Source organism: Gigantopelta aegis, chromosome 8 (assembly GCF_016097555.1).
Source record: "Gigantopelta aegis isolate Gae_Host chromosome 8, Gae_host_genome, whole genome shotgun sequence".
In the NCBI taxonomy this organism is placed as follows: Eukaryota; Metazoa; Mollusca; class Gastropoda; order Neomphalida; family Peltospiridae; genus Gigantopelta; species Gigantopelta aegis.
Window position 1 is genome coordinate 14727365 of NC_054706.1, and position 20597 is coordinate 14747961.

Here is a 20597-nt window from a genome sequence, read left to right on the forward strand (position 1 = left end):
GCTACGTTAACACTTTCCATAACGCTGATCTTATTATAACAAGATAACTGTGGAATGTTTTATACATGTGGAGCATTTGCAATTACTTTGGTGTAAGGGTTGAGTGCCATGGTAGCAGTTGCAAGCTATGCTTTTACCTTTTCCAGTGAAAGCAGAGGCAGTGTCACTTCCTGTGAAGCTGTGGAAGAGAGGCAATGCCATGGATTTTTCTTTATCCATGACGTCATATCATGTACCATGATGCCTGCTTCCTCGAATGCCCTTTCCACACTTTCTCTTAAAATGTGATGTTACACGTGATACATGTCTTTTGGAACGTTCTATATTGTATGAAACAGCGACAACATCGGCAAACTCATCAAATATCCGTTATCTGGCAACAACAGCATTCCTGGAAACGGACTTTTTTCGTGATCCAACAAATAATTAGGAACGTTTTGCATACCAATTGCTGTCGTAGACTGCCCCGAAGACAAGTAAATAACCATTACATCTAGTGTGGCAGTTATTCTTCTTAGTAGACGCAGATGCTCTACACTTCCGCTATTGGAACGTTTCATAATTATCTTGTATGCTAAGACCAGTGACCCGAAACATGTTGGTTGATTCCATGAATCTTAATCCAGTGCCCCGTCTATAGGAGGACAGCCACTCCCGAGTAGATCCTTTACTAGAGATTTCATCCTTCTTGCATCGCCACAAAAAGGACTGCCACTCCAAGACTAGTCTATTAAATCAAAACCAGCACCGGACAGAATAAGTACACCCGTCATGAGTACAGTCACCACAGCTGTTACTTAAAGCGTGAAACAAAAGGGTAATTTTTTTCAACATGTCAGCATTTTCTAATGGACAGTCAGCAAGGAATAAAAGTCATAGGAAAAAAAACAATTTAATAATAAACCAGGCCTGGTGCTTATAAAACTTTTAGAGTCTAGACTCGAGACTCTAATACAGTCTGAGATATTGCAACAAAGTCACGGCATTTCAGCAAGGATGACAAGAACTTTATAGAACAAGAAATCACTCGTCTTCTTGTAGAGGATATCATTGAGCCAAGTATATCACCTTGGCGTGCACAAGTTGTGGTTGTTAAGGATCCGTTACGACGACACAAGAAACGACTGTGTGTGGACTATTCACAGACCATAAATCAGTATATAGAGCTTGGTGTGTATCCACTGCCCAGAATTGATGAGATGGTCAATAACCTTGCACACTACAAAGTGTTTTCAACATTTGATCTTAAAAGTGCGTATCATCTAGTTCCAATATAAGAATCTGATAGGACGTTCACAGGATTTGAGGCAAATGGAAGACTCTACCAATTCTGCCAGATTCCGTTTGGTCTTACAAATGGTGTGGCCGTTTTTCAGAGAGCCATGGACAGGATGGTTGAAGAGGAGGTACCCAGAGACACATTTCCATATCTAGATAACACCACAGTTGCAGGCTGTGATCAGCAGGAACATGATGAAAATGTTTGAAAGTTTCTTGAAGCTGTAGAGCGAAAAAAGTTAACTCTTAACAAAAACAAATCTGTGAAAAACAAGGCATTCATCAATATTCTTGCCCCTGCGTGTGCTGTAACCTCACCGTGGTGCAGGGGTGTAACATTCTCTTTGAGAATGGCCAATACAGCACAAATTGAAGTTTAGAGTAAAATTCGGTGTCCGTAAAATTCTGTGATATTTGTATTTGTATTTTTGCACAGTTCTTTACACTGTTTTTGTTTAAACCTTGAATTTTTATATTGATGTTGATCATCACTTTATTTGTTTGCATTACCATAGTTTGACACCCAATAGCCGATGTATTTTTCGTGCTGGGGTGTCGTTAAACATTCATTCATTCATTCATTCATTCAATATTCTTGAGTATCATGTTGGTAATGGCCTCATCAAACCAGATGAAGAAAGACTTAAGCCTCTCCAGGAATTTCCTCCTCCCACAAATGTGCATTCTCTTAGAAGAGTTGTTGGTATGTTTGCTTACTACGCCAAATGGATACCGAACTTTCTGACAAAATACAGCCATTAAGTAAGACTGCCCTTGAAGCTTTTGATCTACTAAAAAAAAGAGCTAGAAGGAGCAGCCCTACAATCCATAGATGAAAGCCGTCCATTTGTGGTTGAGTGTGACTCTTCTGAAGTCGCCATATCTGCGACATTAAACCAAGGTGGTCGGCCAGTTGCATTCATGTCAAGAACATTGCAGGGTAGTGAACTACATTACCCACCCGTAGAGAAAGAGGCAACAGCTATCACTGAAGCTGTGCGCAAGTGGCGCCATTTTCTGGCTGGTCGCCATTTCACACTGATAACGGATCAGCGCTCTGTAGCCTTTATGTTGGACAACAGGAAACGTTCAAAAATCAAGAATAACAAGATACAAGACTGGCGAATTGAACTAGCTTCATTTTGTTACACTGTGAAGTATAGGCCTGGAAAGGACAATGTGGCACCAGACAGTTTTACTTGTGCATTTCTTTCTTCAGTATCAACATAAATTATAGCCTATATGATATCCATAAAGTCCTGTGCCATCCAGGTGTGACTCGAATATTGCACTTTGTCCTACTTCGTAGATTTGTCCGATCAAGCAAGAATGATCCGCTGGCTGACCAAGTCGATGGTGGATGGTCGTGAATCGACTGTCTCGGAGACGTGGCTTCTTATCCAAACAATACCTTAAATGCTCAGTGTGAGTCAAGGGACAGTATATCCGATGTTAATATTACTGATGATCGTCAGGTCAGTCATGCTACTGATGTGAATGAATCCATTACTCCACTTGCTACTGAAATGAGTGATTCCACTGTTCCACACACCAATGTGTTTGATCATGAACTATCCCTACCAGAGATACGCCTGTGATTCGACGTTCGACTCGTGAGATAAAGAAACATTCTCGTTATGGCTGGTGACAAGTGCTTCAATGAACTTTCTTCTAGGAGGGAAGAATGACGTAACATTTATACCTTTTATTATGGGACATTAATAACTTCGCACCGGTAACTCCAAATAACTTTGCACCGGCCATCTTGGTAGTGTGGTATTCTGGTCTGAATGTTTGTTTCTTTCAGTTATGCAACTTTACAGTTAATTAAAGCCTATATTGGATACAACAGTATGTGCTATCCTGTCTGTGGGATGGTGCATATAAAAGATACCTTGCTGCTAATGGAAAAATGTAGCAGGTTTCCTCTCTAAGACTATATGTCAAAATGACCATATGTTTGACATCCAATAGCCGATAATTAATACACCAAAATGCTCTAGTGGTGCCATTAAACTAAATAATTTTTTTACATATATAAACAGGCCTCAGAAAAATGCAAAATTAATTAATAAGTTTGTGATCACTCACCTGAAGCAAAATTTAATTTTGCATAACATATTTTCCGTTTGCACATTAAATTTATGACATCATCCAAATAGATATAACAGGGTATTCAAAAAGAAAATGGGTTATGCCAACGTAAATTTATTGGGTTACCCGGTACACTCATTTTCATTTTTCAGAGGTCTGTATAAATATCCCTTGCTGGAATATTCCTATGTGCCAGTTGCAGGTTTCTTTTTAATTTAGACCAATTAAGTGTCAGAAATACCGAGACACTAAGTACTGAAGTACTTGTAACTATAGTGTAAGATGTACTGATATGCCTTTAAAAAAAAAAAACATTTCCCCTTATTTCATTATTCAAAAATAAATGTAAAATATAGTAAGCTATATTACAGTTTAATTTTGCATTTCAGATACAAAACCTCCAACTTGACTACTGAAACCAGATGCTGTTGAGTGCATAGTGACAGACAGACATAATCACGTTGCTGATTTTCTGTCGGAGTTGGAACAGTACAAGCAGACTAAAAATAGTAACAGAAATAGAAAAATCCATGATTTTTGTTAAGATGGTGAAACAAAGTTTGATCCCCCCCCCCCCCCCCATGATAGTTGTATTGAATTCCTTAGTCAAAAAAGAAGTAAGAAATATCAATGTGCCAGAAGTTGAAGTTTGTAAGATACAAGTGAACATTCATATAGCAAAAACAAAACATACTGTATCTGGAAACTGCATAACAATTGCTGTTATACTTGGAATGATTGCAAATTAGCCTTGGGTTTTCCCCCACTGTAAGCCATTAAATAATGGTAGTAAAATAGACATGAAGTAAGATTTTATCATAAAGACTCCAATATTTAGCCCATGCGCGTGCTGTAACCTCACCGTGGTGCAGGGGTGTAACATTATCTTTGAGATTGGCCAATACAGCACAAATTGAAATTTTGAGTAAAAGTCAGTATCTATCTGTGATATTTGTATTTTTGTACAGTTCTTTACACTGTTTTTATTTAAATCTTGAATTTTTATATTGATGTTGATCATCACCTTATTTGTTTGCATTATCATAGTTTGACACCCAATAGCCGATGTATATTACGTACTGGGGTGTCGTTAAACATTCATTCATTCATTCATTCATTCCAATATTTAGCACCATTTCACCTGTTGTTTATGTAACCAAAATAAAGTCTATAAGTAATTACTGTACAATTAAATCAGCTGGGAATAGATACATACTGCAAAACTATGGTTTGCTGGTTGACTATTGTTGGTTTTGTACTGATTCCAAATTATACAAGTTTTTACATCTTAGACAGGGTTTCTTCTGGAGGGTAGAAAGGGTATAATTACATACCCTAAAATATTGGAAATTAATGGATATACATGTAAAATGTATTTGAATCATTTTAAAAAAGATACATTTGTAATAGTAAGAGAACTGCTGTTTAATATTTGTCGAAGTGCATGAAATGCAGCACTTCTCTAATGTCAAAACATTTTAAACCCATAATCACCAAGTAGGGACACTTGTCTTTGTTTTTAATTCATACAATTATTTTCTGGCAGAAAGCCTGATCCATTGTTATACTATCACTCCTGTATATATGTAAAAACTTTTGTAATGGAATCGATAAAAAGATATTTCCACATTCACTACTCTGGCATTAGTGTGAACTATCACCCTACAACTGGTATATCATAGACCATGGTATATGGTGTCAAGTTTATGGGAAGTTCATATAAAAAACCACCTTGCTACTAATGAGGAAAATGTTGTGTTTTTTCAATGACTACTTGTTAGAAATGTCAAATGTTTGACATTCAAGACAATAGCCAATGATTAATAAATCAATGTGCTCCAGTGGTGTAGTTAAACAAAACTTTTGACTTTATAACTAGAAGGTAAAAAGGCATTCACAACTTTTTCACAAAGGCTATAATGAGATAATTGGCTATTCAATCACTTAAAGTTTATTCAGTTGGTTGATATTCTTCTTTTGGTAGTATTGTTCCTGGATTTGATTGAAATAGTTGTTGCCACCAAACATCAAGTGAGCTGTGTGTACTCTTTTGTGCCTGGCAGTGTAGAAATACTTGATTCATACAAGGCAGCTTTGAGACTATACCCATGTTACTCCAAACACTGCAAAAAGTGTTGGATGCACACCTTAACACCTCCATCCCTTTAGTAACTGGTCTGCTAATCTTGTGTCATGTGCACTGGTGTAGTGCAGGATTTTATAAGGGGGGGGGGGGGGGGGGCAACAAAACAACACCTAAAAATATAACAACATAAATAAAAACATGATTGGGATCCTGGAAACACGTGATTTTTTTTTATCCCTAAGTGACCGATAATTTTTTTTTTTTTTTTTGAAATCCTGTTTGTCTTTTCTTATTGGGTGAATTCAGACTGAAATTGGCAAAACATATTTAGTGGAAGCTGGTTCAGTTAGTACATGTATAGTCCGGACCTAGCTCAGTAAAGTGCTCAGTTGTGGTGCTTGTGTCATAGGATCGAACCATATCGTGTCAGTGGATCCAACCAAATGATAACATGAAAGGTGGTATGTACTGCTCTGTCTGTGGGAAAGTGCATTTAAAAGACCACTTGCTGCCAGTGGAAAAATGTAACACATTTTCTTTCAAGTCTAAAAAGTAAAAAATCAAATAGCTCAATAGGTTAATACAGTGCTGTCCGGTGTATCGGCGCACCTAAGCATTCAGGGACCATTTTCTATGCGAACACTGTGAAATACTTAATAAAATGCGTCTCTCACCAATGAAGCAGTGCATAATCTGAAAGACACTACAAATTGTTTTATGTCTGTAGTAAATAAACATTTTAAAATGGTGCATAAATATAGGCGCCCCCTTGTATCCAAAACGATTTGCATGTCCGGTGATTCGGCGCAGTAGATGCGGATCGTTGACCCTGCTATTTATAAACCGCCCATGACCTCACTTTTAGCCCATAAACGCTACACTATTGTACCAGAATTATTTTAGTACTTTTTTTGTTTTGTCTTGTTAAAAATACTACTATGAAAATGAACGATCACACATGACCCATCTCATGATCAGTTTCGGAATCGTTTTCTTGAGTGGCACAGTACTGCAGATGCATACATGTTCATTATCATGCATGGCTAAAGATAGATTGTGTAGATTGTGCACACACGTGGATCTTATTTCGCTTTTATTTTTTATAACAATGTGACAGTTGTGAACTGGAATGACTGTCAATTAAGGGGTAAAATTTTCGTTTTGTTTGCATTTGTCTGCGTTTTCCTTTTCAGTTTAAATAAAAATAACCGAACAAAAATAATTACATTTATACTGTTTACTATAATTTTAAAAATGCGGGAAAGGTGTTTTTAGACTGGTTTTAATATTCTTAATATCAATAAGGATGACCCACTTCGCGTTTATATATACGAAAACAGGTGAATAATTTATTTTGAAATTATGATATCATTATTGATAATTCTAATTTTTGTTTTTAATTGCACCCTTAACAATAAATATGTTGATACTTGATTAACCATTGAAAAAGGAATTGAACTTTAATTCGTTAAAAACACCGACAACATGACAACTTCCTAAGCATACTTAAGCAAAATACCAAGTGCGCCGATACACCGGACGCGCCGATACACCGGACACGTCGATACACCGGACACGTCGATACACCGGACACGGTTGTACTAGTAAATCAATGTGCTGTAGTGGTGTCCTTAAACAAAACAAAGTTTTAAAACTTTAATTTAACCAATGTTATAGGCCTAATAAATGTCTCAGAATTCTGTTAAGCATTTCGTAAATAAATCAACCGATTGAAAGCCTTCCACTCCCCTACCCCACCCCATAATAAATCTAGATCCGACCCTTGTTTTTTGTATGTCCGACGCCATATAACCGTAAATAAAATGTGTTGAGTGCGTCGTTAAGTAAAACATTTCCATTTGTTACACCAGTTGCATTGGCTGGAACGAGAAATAGCCCAATGGCCCCACCGACGGGGATTTATCCTAGATCGACCGTTAATCAGGCGAGCGCCGTGCCACTGAGCTACGTCCCGCCCCCACGGGCAGAATAAATGCACAATTTCCACATGTTGGGAATGTTTTTGATTAATGATTAATTAATCAATGTGCTCCAGTAGTGTCGTCATACAAAACAAACGTTTTTTTCCTCTTTAAGGCTATATAACATCCAATAGTCGTTAATTAAAAAAAATCAATGTATTCTAAATTTCTAAGTGGTGTCGTTAAACAAAGCAAACTTTAATAAATGAATGTGCTCTAGTGGTGTCGTTAAACAAAACAAACTTGTACTAATTTTAAACACAGTATTAACCAATGTATATTTTTGACTTGGCAAGATTATTAGAACGATGCGGTTCCGAACAAGCTTCATGTTGTCAAGCCGGTCCTGGAAGAGTGGCAGTCCTCCTATAGACGGTGCAGGGAGGATGAAATAGTTTGTGTCGTGCTCGCGTCGGTCATACATACTTGATCCATTCATTTATTTTAAAGAAGGATCCTCCACCTCAATGTGAGCACTGTCACATTTTGGTGGAGTGCAATAATTTGAGAGAAACTAGAAAATATATATTTGATAGAAGAAATCACAAGCGTACGTGATTGGTCAGGAGGCATGGGGGAACAAATGTGCTGATCTGATACCTTTTTACCATGTATTTCCATCATTCTACCCGAAAAATTAATTGTAATCTGTGTAAAAATGCGCAGTGGTTCATTTGCAACCCTATATAGCTGTTTGGCAGTAATGCTAATATGAATAAATGTTCGGGCATTCGGGCATTTTTGTATAATTCGGGCAAAAACCATTCTGACCCTCGACACCCCCCCCCCCCCCCCTCCCCGCCCCTACAAAAATGGGAGCCCCTACGCCTATGGAAGAAATGTGATTTCGATTCCATCCATTCCATCCAACTTTTGTTGCAATTTCTTTGTGATACTCAATTTTATTCAAAATTTTAATTTTACTTCCTTATGATCTTCCCCATCAGTGGGCCTATTGCGCTATTTCTCGCTCCAACCACTGCACCACGACTGGTACATCAAAGGCCGTGGTATGTCCTATCCTGTCTATGGGATGGTGCATATAAACGATCCCTTGCTGCTAATCGAAATGAGTAGCCCATGAAGTGGCGACAGCGGGTTTCCTCTCTCAATATCTGTGTGGTCCTTAACCATATGTCTGACGCCATATAACCGTAAATAAAATGTGTTGAGTGCGTCTTTAAATAAAACTTGTCCTTCCTTTCTTATGATCTTTGTAATTTTTTTCCACAGTTCTTTAAATTGTGTTTTCATATTGATGTTATTCATCACTTCATTTTCGAATTTACCGTAGCTTAATTCATTCATTCATTCATTAATTCATTCATTAATGCATGCATGCATGTATGTATGTTATGTATATAATAATTTAATTGCATGGTAGCAAGTTTTTCAGGACGGATTTAACTATTTAACACAAATGCATGTGGTTCGTGTTTGTAGTAAGAATTGTCTATAATCTTACCCGAGAACAAACGAAGGTTAATAGTGCAACAAATCCAATTCGGAATTCCAACATCTTGAATTGCGTCGAAATCCGCCAACACCTGCACAGCAACTGTTACCTCCACATAGGCAAACACACATACACAAAGGATGGAACCTGATCACTTATACCAGGAAGATATCAAATTATAGCACAGAAGTCAAAAGATATATATATATATACACACACACATATATATATATATATATATATATATATATATATATATGTATAATTATGCTGTTACTTTTGTTTTTAGAAAGCAAGCTAATAAGTATTTAATTTATATTTGGGATTAATTGATTAATAAATAAATATGTAAAAAGGAAAAAAACAACAACGGCAACAATATTAAAAAGAAGAATAAGCAAAGCTGAAGTCCGAACTCTATATGGGTGACAAACGTTCACCGAAGGCTGTTTCAGTGGCGTAGTCAGGATTTATAATGGAGGGGGGGGGGTATTCTTTATCAAATGTGGATTTTAAAACTAATTTCTACACGTGGGTAGGCTACCATGCAAGGCGAAGATGCATAAGATAGACGATCAAAGGGAGTTTGCTGGTTGCCATTGTAAATAAGTTTCTTACTAATAGAGCTTTGTTAATCATTAAAATTACATATTAAATATATTCTTTAGAATGTATCTGGTTGTCATAATGTTTGCAGTACTTCCTAGTATATATATATATATATATATATATATATATATATATATATATATATATGAACCCCATCTAAGCCGGACATTCAAGGACCAAACATAATGTCTGGTTTTCAGAAAGGTTCGGGTTTAGAGTTTGCATTGATTACATGTGTGGTACTAGGTCACTTGTTTTTCGCTAGTACTTTTCGTACTCGTTTTTTTTTTTTTTTTTTTTTTTGGGGGGGGGGGGGGGGGTTGTGGGTTGTTGTTTTCTGAAAGACCTTTAATCACATTCGTAAATTAATAAAGACACCTAACTCAGAATAGTGTATCTCAACTAAATTTACAAGAACAAATAAACAATAGCATGCATATATTTATTTCAGCATTTGGCGTCCCTAGGCGATTGACAGTCCACCCCCCCCCCCACCCCACCCCCCATACTCTACTCACAAACTATGATCGTAATATAAACCCAGTTAGCTAGGCTAGTCAGGCATGCTGCACAATACAATGGACGTGCACCACAGTAGACCTCAGATAAGCCTACACCGAATAAAGATTCCCCCATCTATAAGCAAGGAAATGTTTTGTTTAACGACGCACTCCACACATTTTATTTACGGTTATATGGCATCAGACATATGGATAAGGACCACACAGATATTGAGAGATGAAACCCGCTGTCTCCACTTCATGGGCTACTCTTTTCGATTAGCAGCAAGGGATCTTTTATATACACCTCGGTGGCGTCGTGGCGGGCCATCGGTCTACAGGCTGGTAGGTACTGGGTTCGGATCCCAGTCGAGACATGGGATTTTTAATCCAGATACCGACTCCAAACCCTGAGTGAGTGCCCCGCAAGGCTCAATGGGTAGGTGTAAACCACTTGCACCGACCAGTGATCCATAACTGGTTCAACAAAGGTCATGGTTTGTGCTATTCTGCCTGTGGGAAGCGCAAATAAAAGATCCCTGGCTGCTAATCGGAAGAGTAGCCCATGTAGTGGCGATAGCGGGTTTCCTCTCAAAATCTGTGTCCTTAACCATATGTCTGACGCCATATAACCGTAAATAAAATGTGTTGGGTGCGTCGTTAAATAAAACATTTCTTTCTACCCGAACCTTTCTGAAAACCATACATTATGCTTGGTCCTTGGATGTCCGGCTTAGATGGGGTTTATATATATATATATATATATATATATATATATATATATATATATACTGACACACAATGAAAACGCAAAACAGATATTTTTTAACGTTTTGTTGTGATTAAAGGGACATTCCTGAGTTTGCTGCATTGTAATATCTTTCCGACCAATAAAATATTTCTACGATTAAACTTACATATCAAATATATTTTCTTGTTTAAAATATTAGTGTCTGTATATTCAATGTGTTTCTGGTCGTCTTCATAGTTGTAAGAAGCCCAAACTGGATTTTGTCTTCAAATAATTTCGTACGTACGAATAAATATATTTTAGGAAATGCCAGTATGTGGACACATAAAAGTCACGTAACGGTGTCATATTCCTCGTCACATTAAGAATGCCACGACTCAGAGAAGAACAAAGGGAGCGAGCGTTGGCATGGTTCAAGGGGAGACTTCGCAAAGCCAAGTTGCTAGGACCTTCAGAGTCCATACATCAACTATTGGACGAGTTGTTGAACGTCATCAACAGACCGGGAGTGTCCGTGATCGACCTCGACCTAGTCAACGTCCCGTTACGACCCCACGCCAAGATCGGCAGATTCGACGACACCACCTCCGTGACCGGTTCAGAACTGCGACGATGACGGCAAGCAACACGATAGGACGTCATGGAAGGCCTATCCATCCGATGACAGTCATCTGTCGACTCAGAACGGCTAGACTCAGATGCAGACGCCGCTACAACGGTAACATCATGACACCGCGACATCGTGCTGCGAGACTACAGTTTGCTCTCCAGCAGCCTTTTACCGGAGCATTTTTTTCTCAGATGACTCCCGTTTCTCTGTCTCCTTTGCCGATGGAAGAGCACGTGTGTACAGGAGACTCCATGAACGGTACGCGTTGACGGATGTGTGAGGGAACGTGATCGGTTTGGCGGTGGTTGTCTGATGGTATGGGGGGGGGGGGGGGCAATCAACTGTGATTTCAGGAGTCATCTCATCATTGTCCACGATGCCCTTACAGCCCAGCGTTATGTTAACGTTATTCCAAGACCAGTTCTCCAGCCACTTTTGCGCCGACACCGAAGACCAGGAGGTCCCCTTCTGTTTGAACAAGACAATGCCCGTCCACATACTGCAATAATTACCCAGACATTACTGCAACAAGCCGGTATCACCGTTATGAACTGGCCTGCCGTTTCACCGGATTTGAACCCAATTGAACACATGTGGGATGAGTTAGGACGTCGGGTACGTCACCGCCAGCCACCACCGCGTAACGTCGCTGAGCTTGCACAGGCGTTGCAGGAGGAGTGGAGGAACTACTTGGTCCTTGGATGTCCGCTTAGAGGGGTTCATATATTCCTGTGGCTTATGTGAGATGTTTGTGCCAATCCTTTCCCCGTCGTCTTCACGCATGCTCACGGGCTAATGGTGGACACACCAGATACTGAACTTGATATGGGGGGGGGGGGGGGGGGGGATACTGAACGCAACTCGATTACTGATGTTTCACCCATGCAAATAACGACAAACTATTAATGAATTGATGGATGTATTAGACTGAATTGCTTCTTCGCATGGAAACTTTTTAGGAATACTGTATGACAACCAGATACATATTGATTTGAGAACACGGTATTCTAAAGAATATATTTAATATGTAATTTTAATGATTAACAAAGTTCTATTAGTAAGAAACTTATTTACAATGGTAGCCAGCAAACTTGCTTTGATCGTGTATCCTATTCTTCTTCGCCTTGCACGGTAGCCTACCCACGTGTAGAAATTAGTTTTAAAATCCACATTTGATAAAGAATACCCCCCCACCCCCCGTCACCGCCACCACCCCCCCCCACCCCCTCCATTATAAATCCTGCTACGCCACTGAAACAGCGTTCGGTGAACGTTTGTCACCCATATCGAGTTCGGACTTCCATCTTTGCTTCTTCTTCTTTTTAATATTGTTGCCGGTTTTTTCTTTTTACATATTTATTTATTAATCAATTAATCCCCAAATATAAATTAAATACTTATTAGCTTGCTTTCTAAAAACAAAACAAAAGTAACAGCATAATTTTATAATTTAAAAAAAAAAATATATATATATATATATCTTTTGACTTCTGTGCTATAATTTGATATCTTCCTGGTATAAGTGATCAGGTTTCATCCTTTGTGTATGTGTGTTTGCCTGTGTGGAGGTAACAGTTGCTGTGCAGGTGTTGGCGGATTTCGACGCAATTCAAGATGGTGGAATTCCGAATTGGATTTGTTGCGCTATTAACCTTCGTTTGTTCTCGGGTAAGATTATAGACAATTCTTACTACAATCACCAACCACATGCATTTGTGTTAAATAGTTAAATCCGTCCTGAAAAACTTGCTACCATGCAATTAAATTATTATATACATAACATACATACATATATACATACATACATGCATGCATGCATGCATGCATGCATTAATGAATGAATGAATGAATGAATTAAACTAAGGTAAATTCGAAAATGAAGTGATGAACAACATCAATATGAAAACACAATTTAAAGAACTGTGGAAAAAATTACAAAGATCATAAGAAAGGAAGGACAAGTTTTATTTAACGACGCACTCAACACATTTTATTTACGGTTTATATCGGCGTCAGACATGGTTAAGGACCACACAGATATTGAGAGAGGAAACCCGCTGTCGCCACTTCATGGGCTACTCTTTTCGATTAGCAGCAAGGGATCTTTTATATGCACCATCCCATAGACAGGATAGCAAATACCACGGCCTTTGATGTACCAGTCGTGGTGCAGTGGTTGGAGCGAGAAATAGCGCAATAGGCCCACTGATGGGGAAGATCATAAAGAAGTAAAATTAAAATTTTGAATAAAATTGAGTATCACAAAGAAATTGCAACACAAGTTGGATGGAATGGATGGAATGGAAATCGCATTTCTTCCACGGGCGTACGGGCTCCCATTTTTGTAGGGGCGGGTAGGGGAGAGGGGGTCGAGGGTCAGAATGGTTTTTGCCCGAATTATACAAAAATGCCCGAAAGCCCGAACATTTATTCATATTAGCATTACTGCCAAACAGCTATATAAGGTTGCAAATGAATCACTACGCGTTTTTATACAGATTACAACTAATTTTTCGGGTAGAATGATGGAAATACATGGTGAAAAGGTATCAGATCAGCACATTTTGCCCGAATATCTCTATCGTTCCAGCACTGGGGGGGGGGGGGGCCCTGTTGCTCCCCCATGCCCCCTGACCACAGTCTCGTACGCTTATGATTTCTTCTATCAAATATATATTTTCTAGTTTCTCTCAGATTATTGCACTCCACCAAAATGTGAGTGCTCACATCGAGGTGGAGGATCCTTCTTTAAAATAAATGAATGGATCAAGTATGTATGACTGATGCGAGCACGACACAAACTATTTCATCCTCCCTGCACCGTCTATAGGAGGACTGCCACTGCAGACTGAAAAACAAAAAATAAATACAACACACACACACACTACAAAACCCCCCAAAAAACAAAAACAAACAACAACAACAACAACAACACCAAAACCCTTCCAAAAAGCACCAAACAAACAAAACAAAATAACAACCCCAAAACAAACAATAAAAACTCCCACAAAAAACTCCACATCAAAACAACAAAAACCGCTAAACAAATAGTAAGAAATTAAAAAATTAAGAGTAGATAGACAGACCAATTGATTGATATTAGTTGACATACAGACACGCATACAGTGACAGACATATGGTCAGGCATACATATATACATACTGACAGATAGACAGACAAATACACTGGCGTAGCCAAGAGGAGCATGGTTTCCAGCTCCAAAATATAAAATAAGTATATTGGCTACGCCGATGCCATAAAAAAAAAAACCTCCATCTGAAATAATATCAGTCATTTTATCATCTGTTTCCTTTTGGATATTTCTGTCTGAGTTGTTTTTGGTTTATATATATATATGTGTGTGTGTGTGTGTGTGTGTGTGTGTGTGTGTGTGTGTGTCTCTCTCTCTCTCTCTCTCTCTCTCTCTCTCTCTCTCTCTCTCTGTGTGTGTGTGTGTGTGTGTGTGTGTGTTTTAGCATCATTGGAATCAATTCACTAACCTTTATTCTTTCTTTCTTCAATTTATTATATCCAAGTAAGGTTCAGTCACGCTGTCCTGGACACACACATCAGCTATCTGGGCTGTCTATCCAGGACAGTGGGATAGTGGTTAGTGGTTAGTGGCTATTGTGAGAGAAGAGGTTGTACTGGTCTTACACCTACCCATGGAGTCGTTAAAACTTGCTCTGGGTGGGAGCCGGTAACGCGATGCGAACCCTGTACCTACCAGCCGATGGCTTAACCACTATTCCACCGAGACCGGTAACATTAATTAAGACAACAGCAATAGAAGAAAGAAAAAAAGAACGACAACTCACGAAACAAATGGTCTTGTCCTCATTCTGCGTGCAAAGATGGCCGTCCTGTATATTGAGAGAAGTGTAGTTGGTTCTGCAGACGTCGTTAGATAAAATGGTCAAGTCAGCTTGTCGCAGGGCTGTTGGATACGTCATTGTTGCTAAAATAAAGGTCATATGTTGTAATACAATGAAACCTCTCAAACTCGGACCCTCTGTAAACCGGATTTCCCACAAAACCTGAAGTCTTGCATGGTCCCTTTTTAAATATTATGTACACGAGAGAACCTCTCTAAACCGGATACCTTTTTACTTAGTCCCGAGAGTGTCCGGTTTAGAGACGTTTCACTGCATTTCCTGCCCCAAGTAAAGTAGGGCCCATCAACACATTTTAAACTCTGGATATTTTGGTGTCTAAAGTATATAGTTATTTTGAGTCTTTGACACTTGGTCGAGAAAGCGAGAGAAAACTGAAATAAGCTAGCTACGCCTACCGAAAGTAGAAGTAATCTTGAGGTCCTTTCACATGATCTTACCCATAGACATACCACGACATTTGATGTATCGTTTGGAACAGGACAAACCGAGTGCGATCGATCCTGCGACGCATGGAACCTCAAGTTAGTGCTCTACCACCGAGCTACATCCCGTCCCTGGATCTCTATGTTTCACTTCCAGGCGTAAAATAGGCTACCACATCCCACCCCTAGATCTGTATCTTTCACTTCCAGACGTAAAATACCACATCACGTCCTAGAACTACACGTGTGATTTCCAGGCGTAAAAATTACTACTTCACATCCCTGGAACTATATGTTTTAGCCGTGAAATACCGCATCCTAATTATTTGTTCAGTTGGACCATTCGGCTTAAGGTGACACCACATGGTTTGCAGAATACGATTAGAAACCTCAAGGCATAGTTTTTCAAAAGAAGAATGAAAAAAAAAGAAAAAACAGAAGACGACCAAACAAAAAAAAGAAAAAGAAAAAATAACATAAAAGAATTTAGAGTGATTTTATAATTTGTTAAATCAGGGACCGGTCTTTTATGCACTTTTGTTGAATAGGCAGATCTCGGTAGTTTTAACATCGTAGTTACGTGCAATTACGTGACCTACATTGGATTGGAAAATAAGTGGCTGGTGTTTTGTAGCAAAAGTTAAAAGTTTATTTTGTTTGACGACACCACTAGTGCACATTGATTAATCAAACATTTGGTAATTCTGACACGTAATCATCAGAGGAAACCCGCTACATTTTTTCCTAATAAGCAAGGAATCTTTTATATGCACTTTCCCACAGACAGGAACGCACCTAACACAGCCTTTAACCAGTTATGGTTGGAACTAGAAAAGTTGAATGGATCCACCAAGGTGGTTCGATCCTGCGACACAAGCACGTCAGGCGAGCACTCAAACGACTGAGCTAAATCCCGTCCTGTTTTGTAGAAAACCTGCTGCCTGATTATCGAACACATAGAGAACTTTATTGCTTTTGTTCTGTTTCCTTCATTCCTTCATCTTTCAAAGCTATTTATGTATGCTCATATTTAAATTGCATAAATATATTACTGTCGTGACATGCATGTATTATGGAGAAGGCCTAGTAAGGTCTAAAACACACCGAAGCTGGGTCTGAGTCTGGGTTTGGCCAGTGAGGCAAAGACACCACGTCTGGTATATTTTGACAGCTGGCTCTGCAACTGTGTTTTCAATATTGTTATTATATTAAAGGGACATTCCTGAGTTTGCTGCAATTTTTTAGATGTTATCGACTAACAGAGACTTTTTAACGATTGTAATTACATATCAGATATATTTTTCTGCATAAAATATTAGTGGCTGTATATTAAACGTTAAATTTCATTTTATTTCCTAAAATATATTTTTTCGTACGTACGAAATTATTTGAAGACAAAATCCAATTTGGGCTTTTCACAAATATTAAGACGACCAGAAACACATTGAATATACAGACACTAATATTTTAATGTAAGTTTAATCGTAGAAATATTTTATTGGTCGGAAACATATTACAATGCAGCAAACTCAGGAATCTCCCTTTAACTGCATTCATATCTTTAGATCTATTTTCTTCTATAAACAGCAACAATAATTATTAGAATCCTACTTTTATTAATATATATTGGTCCTGTTTTTTATTACGAAAAACAATTGAAATGTGGCTCACACAGGCTATATCTGCCAGTCTGGCGGTGTCAAAATATAGCGCATGGTTCTATGTCTTTTGTTTCCAGACCTGTAGTTTGCGCCAGCACAGACGCGATGCGTTTTGTCACATTTGATATAGTGCCTTTCATTTTTGTCTGGTACCATACTCGCCATCCCCGATCGAGACCCAGACCCAGCTTCGGTCTGTTTTGGACCTTAGTTGTATACTAAGCTAATCCACTTGTATTTATTTTTAAAGCAATAAAATATATTTCAATCAAAAGTGGCTGACGTCATCGATAACTATTACATCACACTTACAGTTGGTGCTACCCCAACCAGTGAAGGTGCACGATTTGTCCGCGAAGTCTTCTGGACCTGTTGCTAAGGTTACTGCACTTATCAGCGGATTGGACATATCAAGAGGTGTCTGAAGTCTCCAAATGGCTATATCATTTCTCGATGTTTGAGTTCCCATCGTAAATCCTACCTGCTAAAGCGGGGGAAAACGAACAATAAACAGAAGTTTGGTTCGCTGTCTGCATGCCTGTCTTTCTGTTTGTTCGTGTGTCCGTGTGTCCGTCCGACTGCGTGTATGTCTTTGTAGCTGTGTGACCGGCCTCGGTGGCGTCGTGGTTAGGCCATCGGTCTACAGGCTGGTAGGTACTGGGTTCGGATCCCAGTCGAGGGATGGGATTTTTAATCCAGATACCGACTCCAAACCCTGAGTGAGTGCTCCGCAAGGCTCAGTGGGTAGGTGTAAACCACTTGCACCGACCAGTGATCCATAACTGGTTCAACAAAGGCCATGGTTTGTGCTATCCTGCCTGTGGGAAGCGCAAATAAAAGATCCCTTGCTGCCAATCGGAAGAGTAGCCCATGTAGTGGCGACAGCGGGTTTCCTCTCAAAATCTGTGTGGTCCTTAACCATATGTCTGACGCCATATAACCGTAAATAAAATGTGTTGAGTGCGTCGTTAAATAAAACACTTCTTTCTTTCTTTTGTAGCTGTGTATATATATATATTATTATATATGTCTGTGTATATGTCTGACTGCGTGTATGTCTTTGTAGCTGTGTATATATTATATATGTCTGTGTATATGTCCGACTGCGTGTATGTCTTTGTAGCTGTGTATATATTATATATGTCTGTGTATATGTCCGACTGCGTGTATGTCTTTGTAGCTGTGTATATTATTATATATGTCTGTGTATATGTCCGACTGCGTGTATGTCTTTGTAGCTGTGTATATATTATATATGTCTGTGTATATGTCCGACTGCGTGTATGTCTTTGTAGCTGTGTATATATTATATATGTCTGTGTATATGTCCGACTGCGTGTATGTCTTTGTAGCTGTGTATATTATTATATATGTCTGTGTATATGTCCGACTGCGTGTATGTCTTTGTAGCTGTGTATATATTATATATGTCTGTGTATATGTCCGACTGCGTGTATGTCTTTGTAGCTGTGTATATATTATATATGTCTGTGTATATGTCTGACTGCCTCTTGGGTCACTCTGTTGGTACATGTTTTAAAAACTATTATAATAAAAAAGGAAGTATGATGAGTCATAAACATGTCCATGAGTTGGTCGAATTACATGTTTACAATATATCAGATTTATCAACGATAATCTAAGAATGAAAAATTGTTACGTTGAAATTTATACCCTTAAAACTAGAAGTTGTCTCTGTTACTTTTCACACGTACGTGTGGTTAAAGAAAAAAAAAAACATTTTGTGGTAGGAAGTGGTAAGAAGGAAGGAACTGTTTTATTTAACGTCGCACTCAACACATTTTATTTACGGTTATATGGCGTCGGATATAAGGTTAAGGACCCCACAGATATTGAGATAGGAAACCCGCTGTCGTCACATCATGGGCTACTCTTTTCGATTAGCAGCAAGGGATCTTTTATATGCACCATACCATAGACAGGATAACACATACCACGGCCTTTGATATACCAGTCATGGTGCACTGGCTGGAACGAGAAATAGCCCAATTAGCCCACCAACGGGGATGGGTGGAAATGGATCATCTAAACAATAAAATATAAGTTATGTTTTATTTCAGTGATAAAAAAACTAGTGAAAAATACGTCGTAGTGTTTAAAACCTAGGATCTGTTACTTCAACTAACCAAGTGGACATCTTGTAAGGGAACAGCAACACCGCTTGTTCTGTACGTTTGACCAGCAAGGACAGACAACTGGCTTATAATGTGAAACAAAATATCGTTAGTCGTACATAGAACACACTTTACTTTTGGACGATGACGTAACCATGCGATGATTAACTCACCTTGTCACACACTCCATGAATGACTTCACTGCTTCCATCAACACAGTAACGTACCTGTCATCATTCTCATCAGCAACATGAATAACTCACCTTTCATCAACACGGTGGGTATCACCTCCTTCCATCAACACGGTAACACACAGATATCTTATATCAACAGTCCACATAACTCACACCCTTATGTTACCAGTCAATATAACTCGCCCCCTTCTATCAACAGTCAATATAACTCATCCCCTTCTATCAACAGTCAATATAACATCCCCTTCTATCAACAGTCAATATAACTCATCCCCTTCTATCAATACAGCCAATATAACTCACCCCTTTCTATCAACAGTAAATATAACTCGTCCCCTTCTATCAATACAGCCAATATAACTCGCCCCTTTCTATCAACAGTAAATATAACCCACCCCCTTCTATCAATACAGTCAATATAACTCGCCCTTCTATCAATACAGTCAATATAACTCATCCCCTTCTACTAATACAGTCAATATAACTCATCCCCTTCTATCAATACAGCCAATATAACTCACCCCTTTCTATCAACAGTAAATATAACATCCCCTTCTATCAACAGTCAATATAACATCCCCTTCTATCAACAGTCAATATAACTCATCCCCTTCTATCAATACAGCCAATATAACTCACCCCTTTCTATCAACAGTAAATATAACTCGTCCCCTTCTATCAATACAGCCAATATAACTCGCCCCTTTCTATCAACAGTCAATATAACTCACCCCCTTCTATCAATACAGTCAATATAACTCATCCCCTTCTATCAGCAGTCAATATAACTCATCCCCTTCTATCAATACAGTCAATATAACCCATCTCTTCTATCAATACAGTCAATATAACTCACCCCTTTCTATCAATACAGTCAATATAACTCATCCCCTTCTACCAATACAGTCAATATAACTCATCCC

The 20597-nt window shown here is 38.7% G+C and overlaps 1 protein-coding gene across 1 annotated transcript in view; it reads right to left on the reverse strand.

The window, feature by feature from the left end:
* LOC121379491 (snaclec 4-like) overlaps window positions 1-8974 on the reverse strand; it is a 34285-nt gene extending 25311 nt beyond the window's left edge. The window contains exon 1 of the mRNA XM_041508135.1: window positions 8906-8974. Within this exon, the coding sequence (XP_041364069.1) occupies window positions 8906-8959 (54 nt within the window). The 5' untranslated portion in view covers window positions 8960-8974. The remainder of the gene's footprint in view (window positions 1-8905) is intronic.
* Window positions 8975-20597: the final 11623 nt, after the last annotated feature.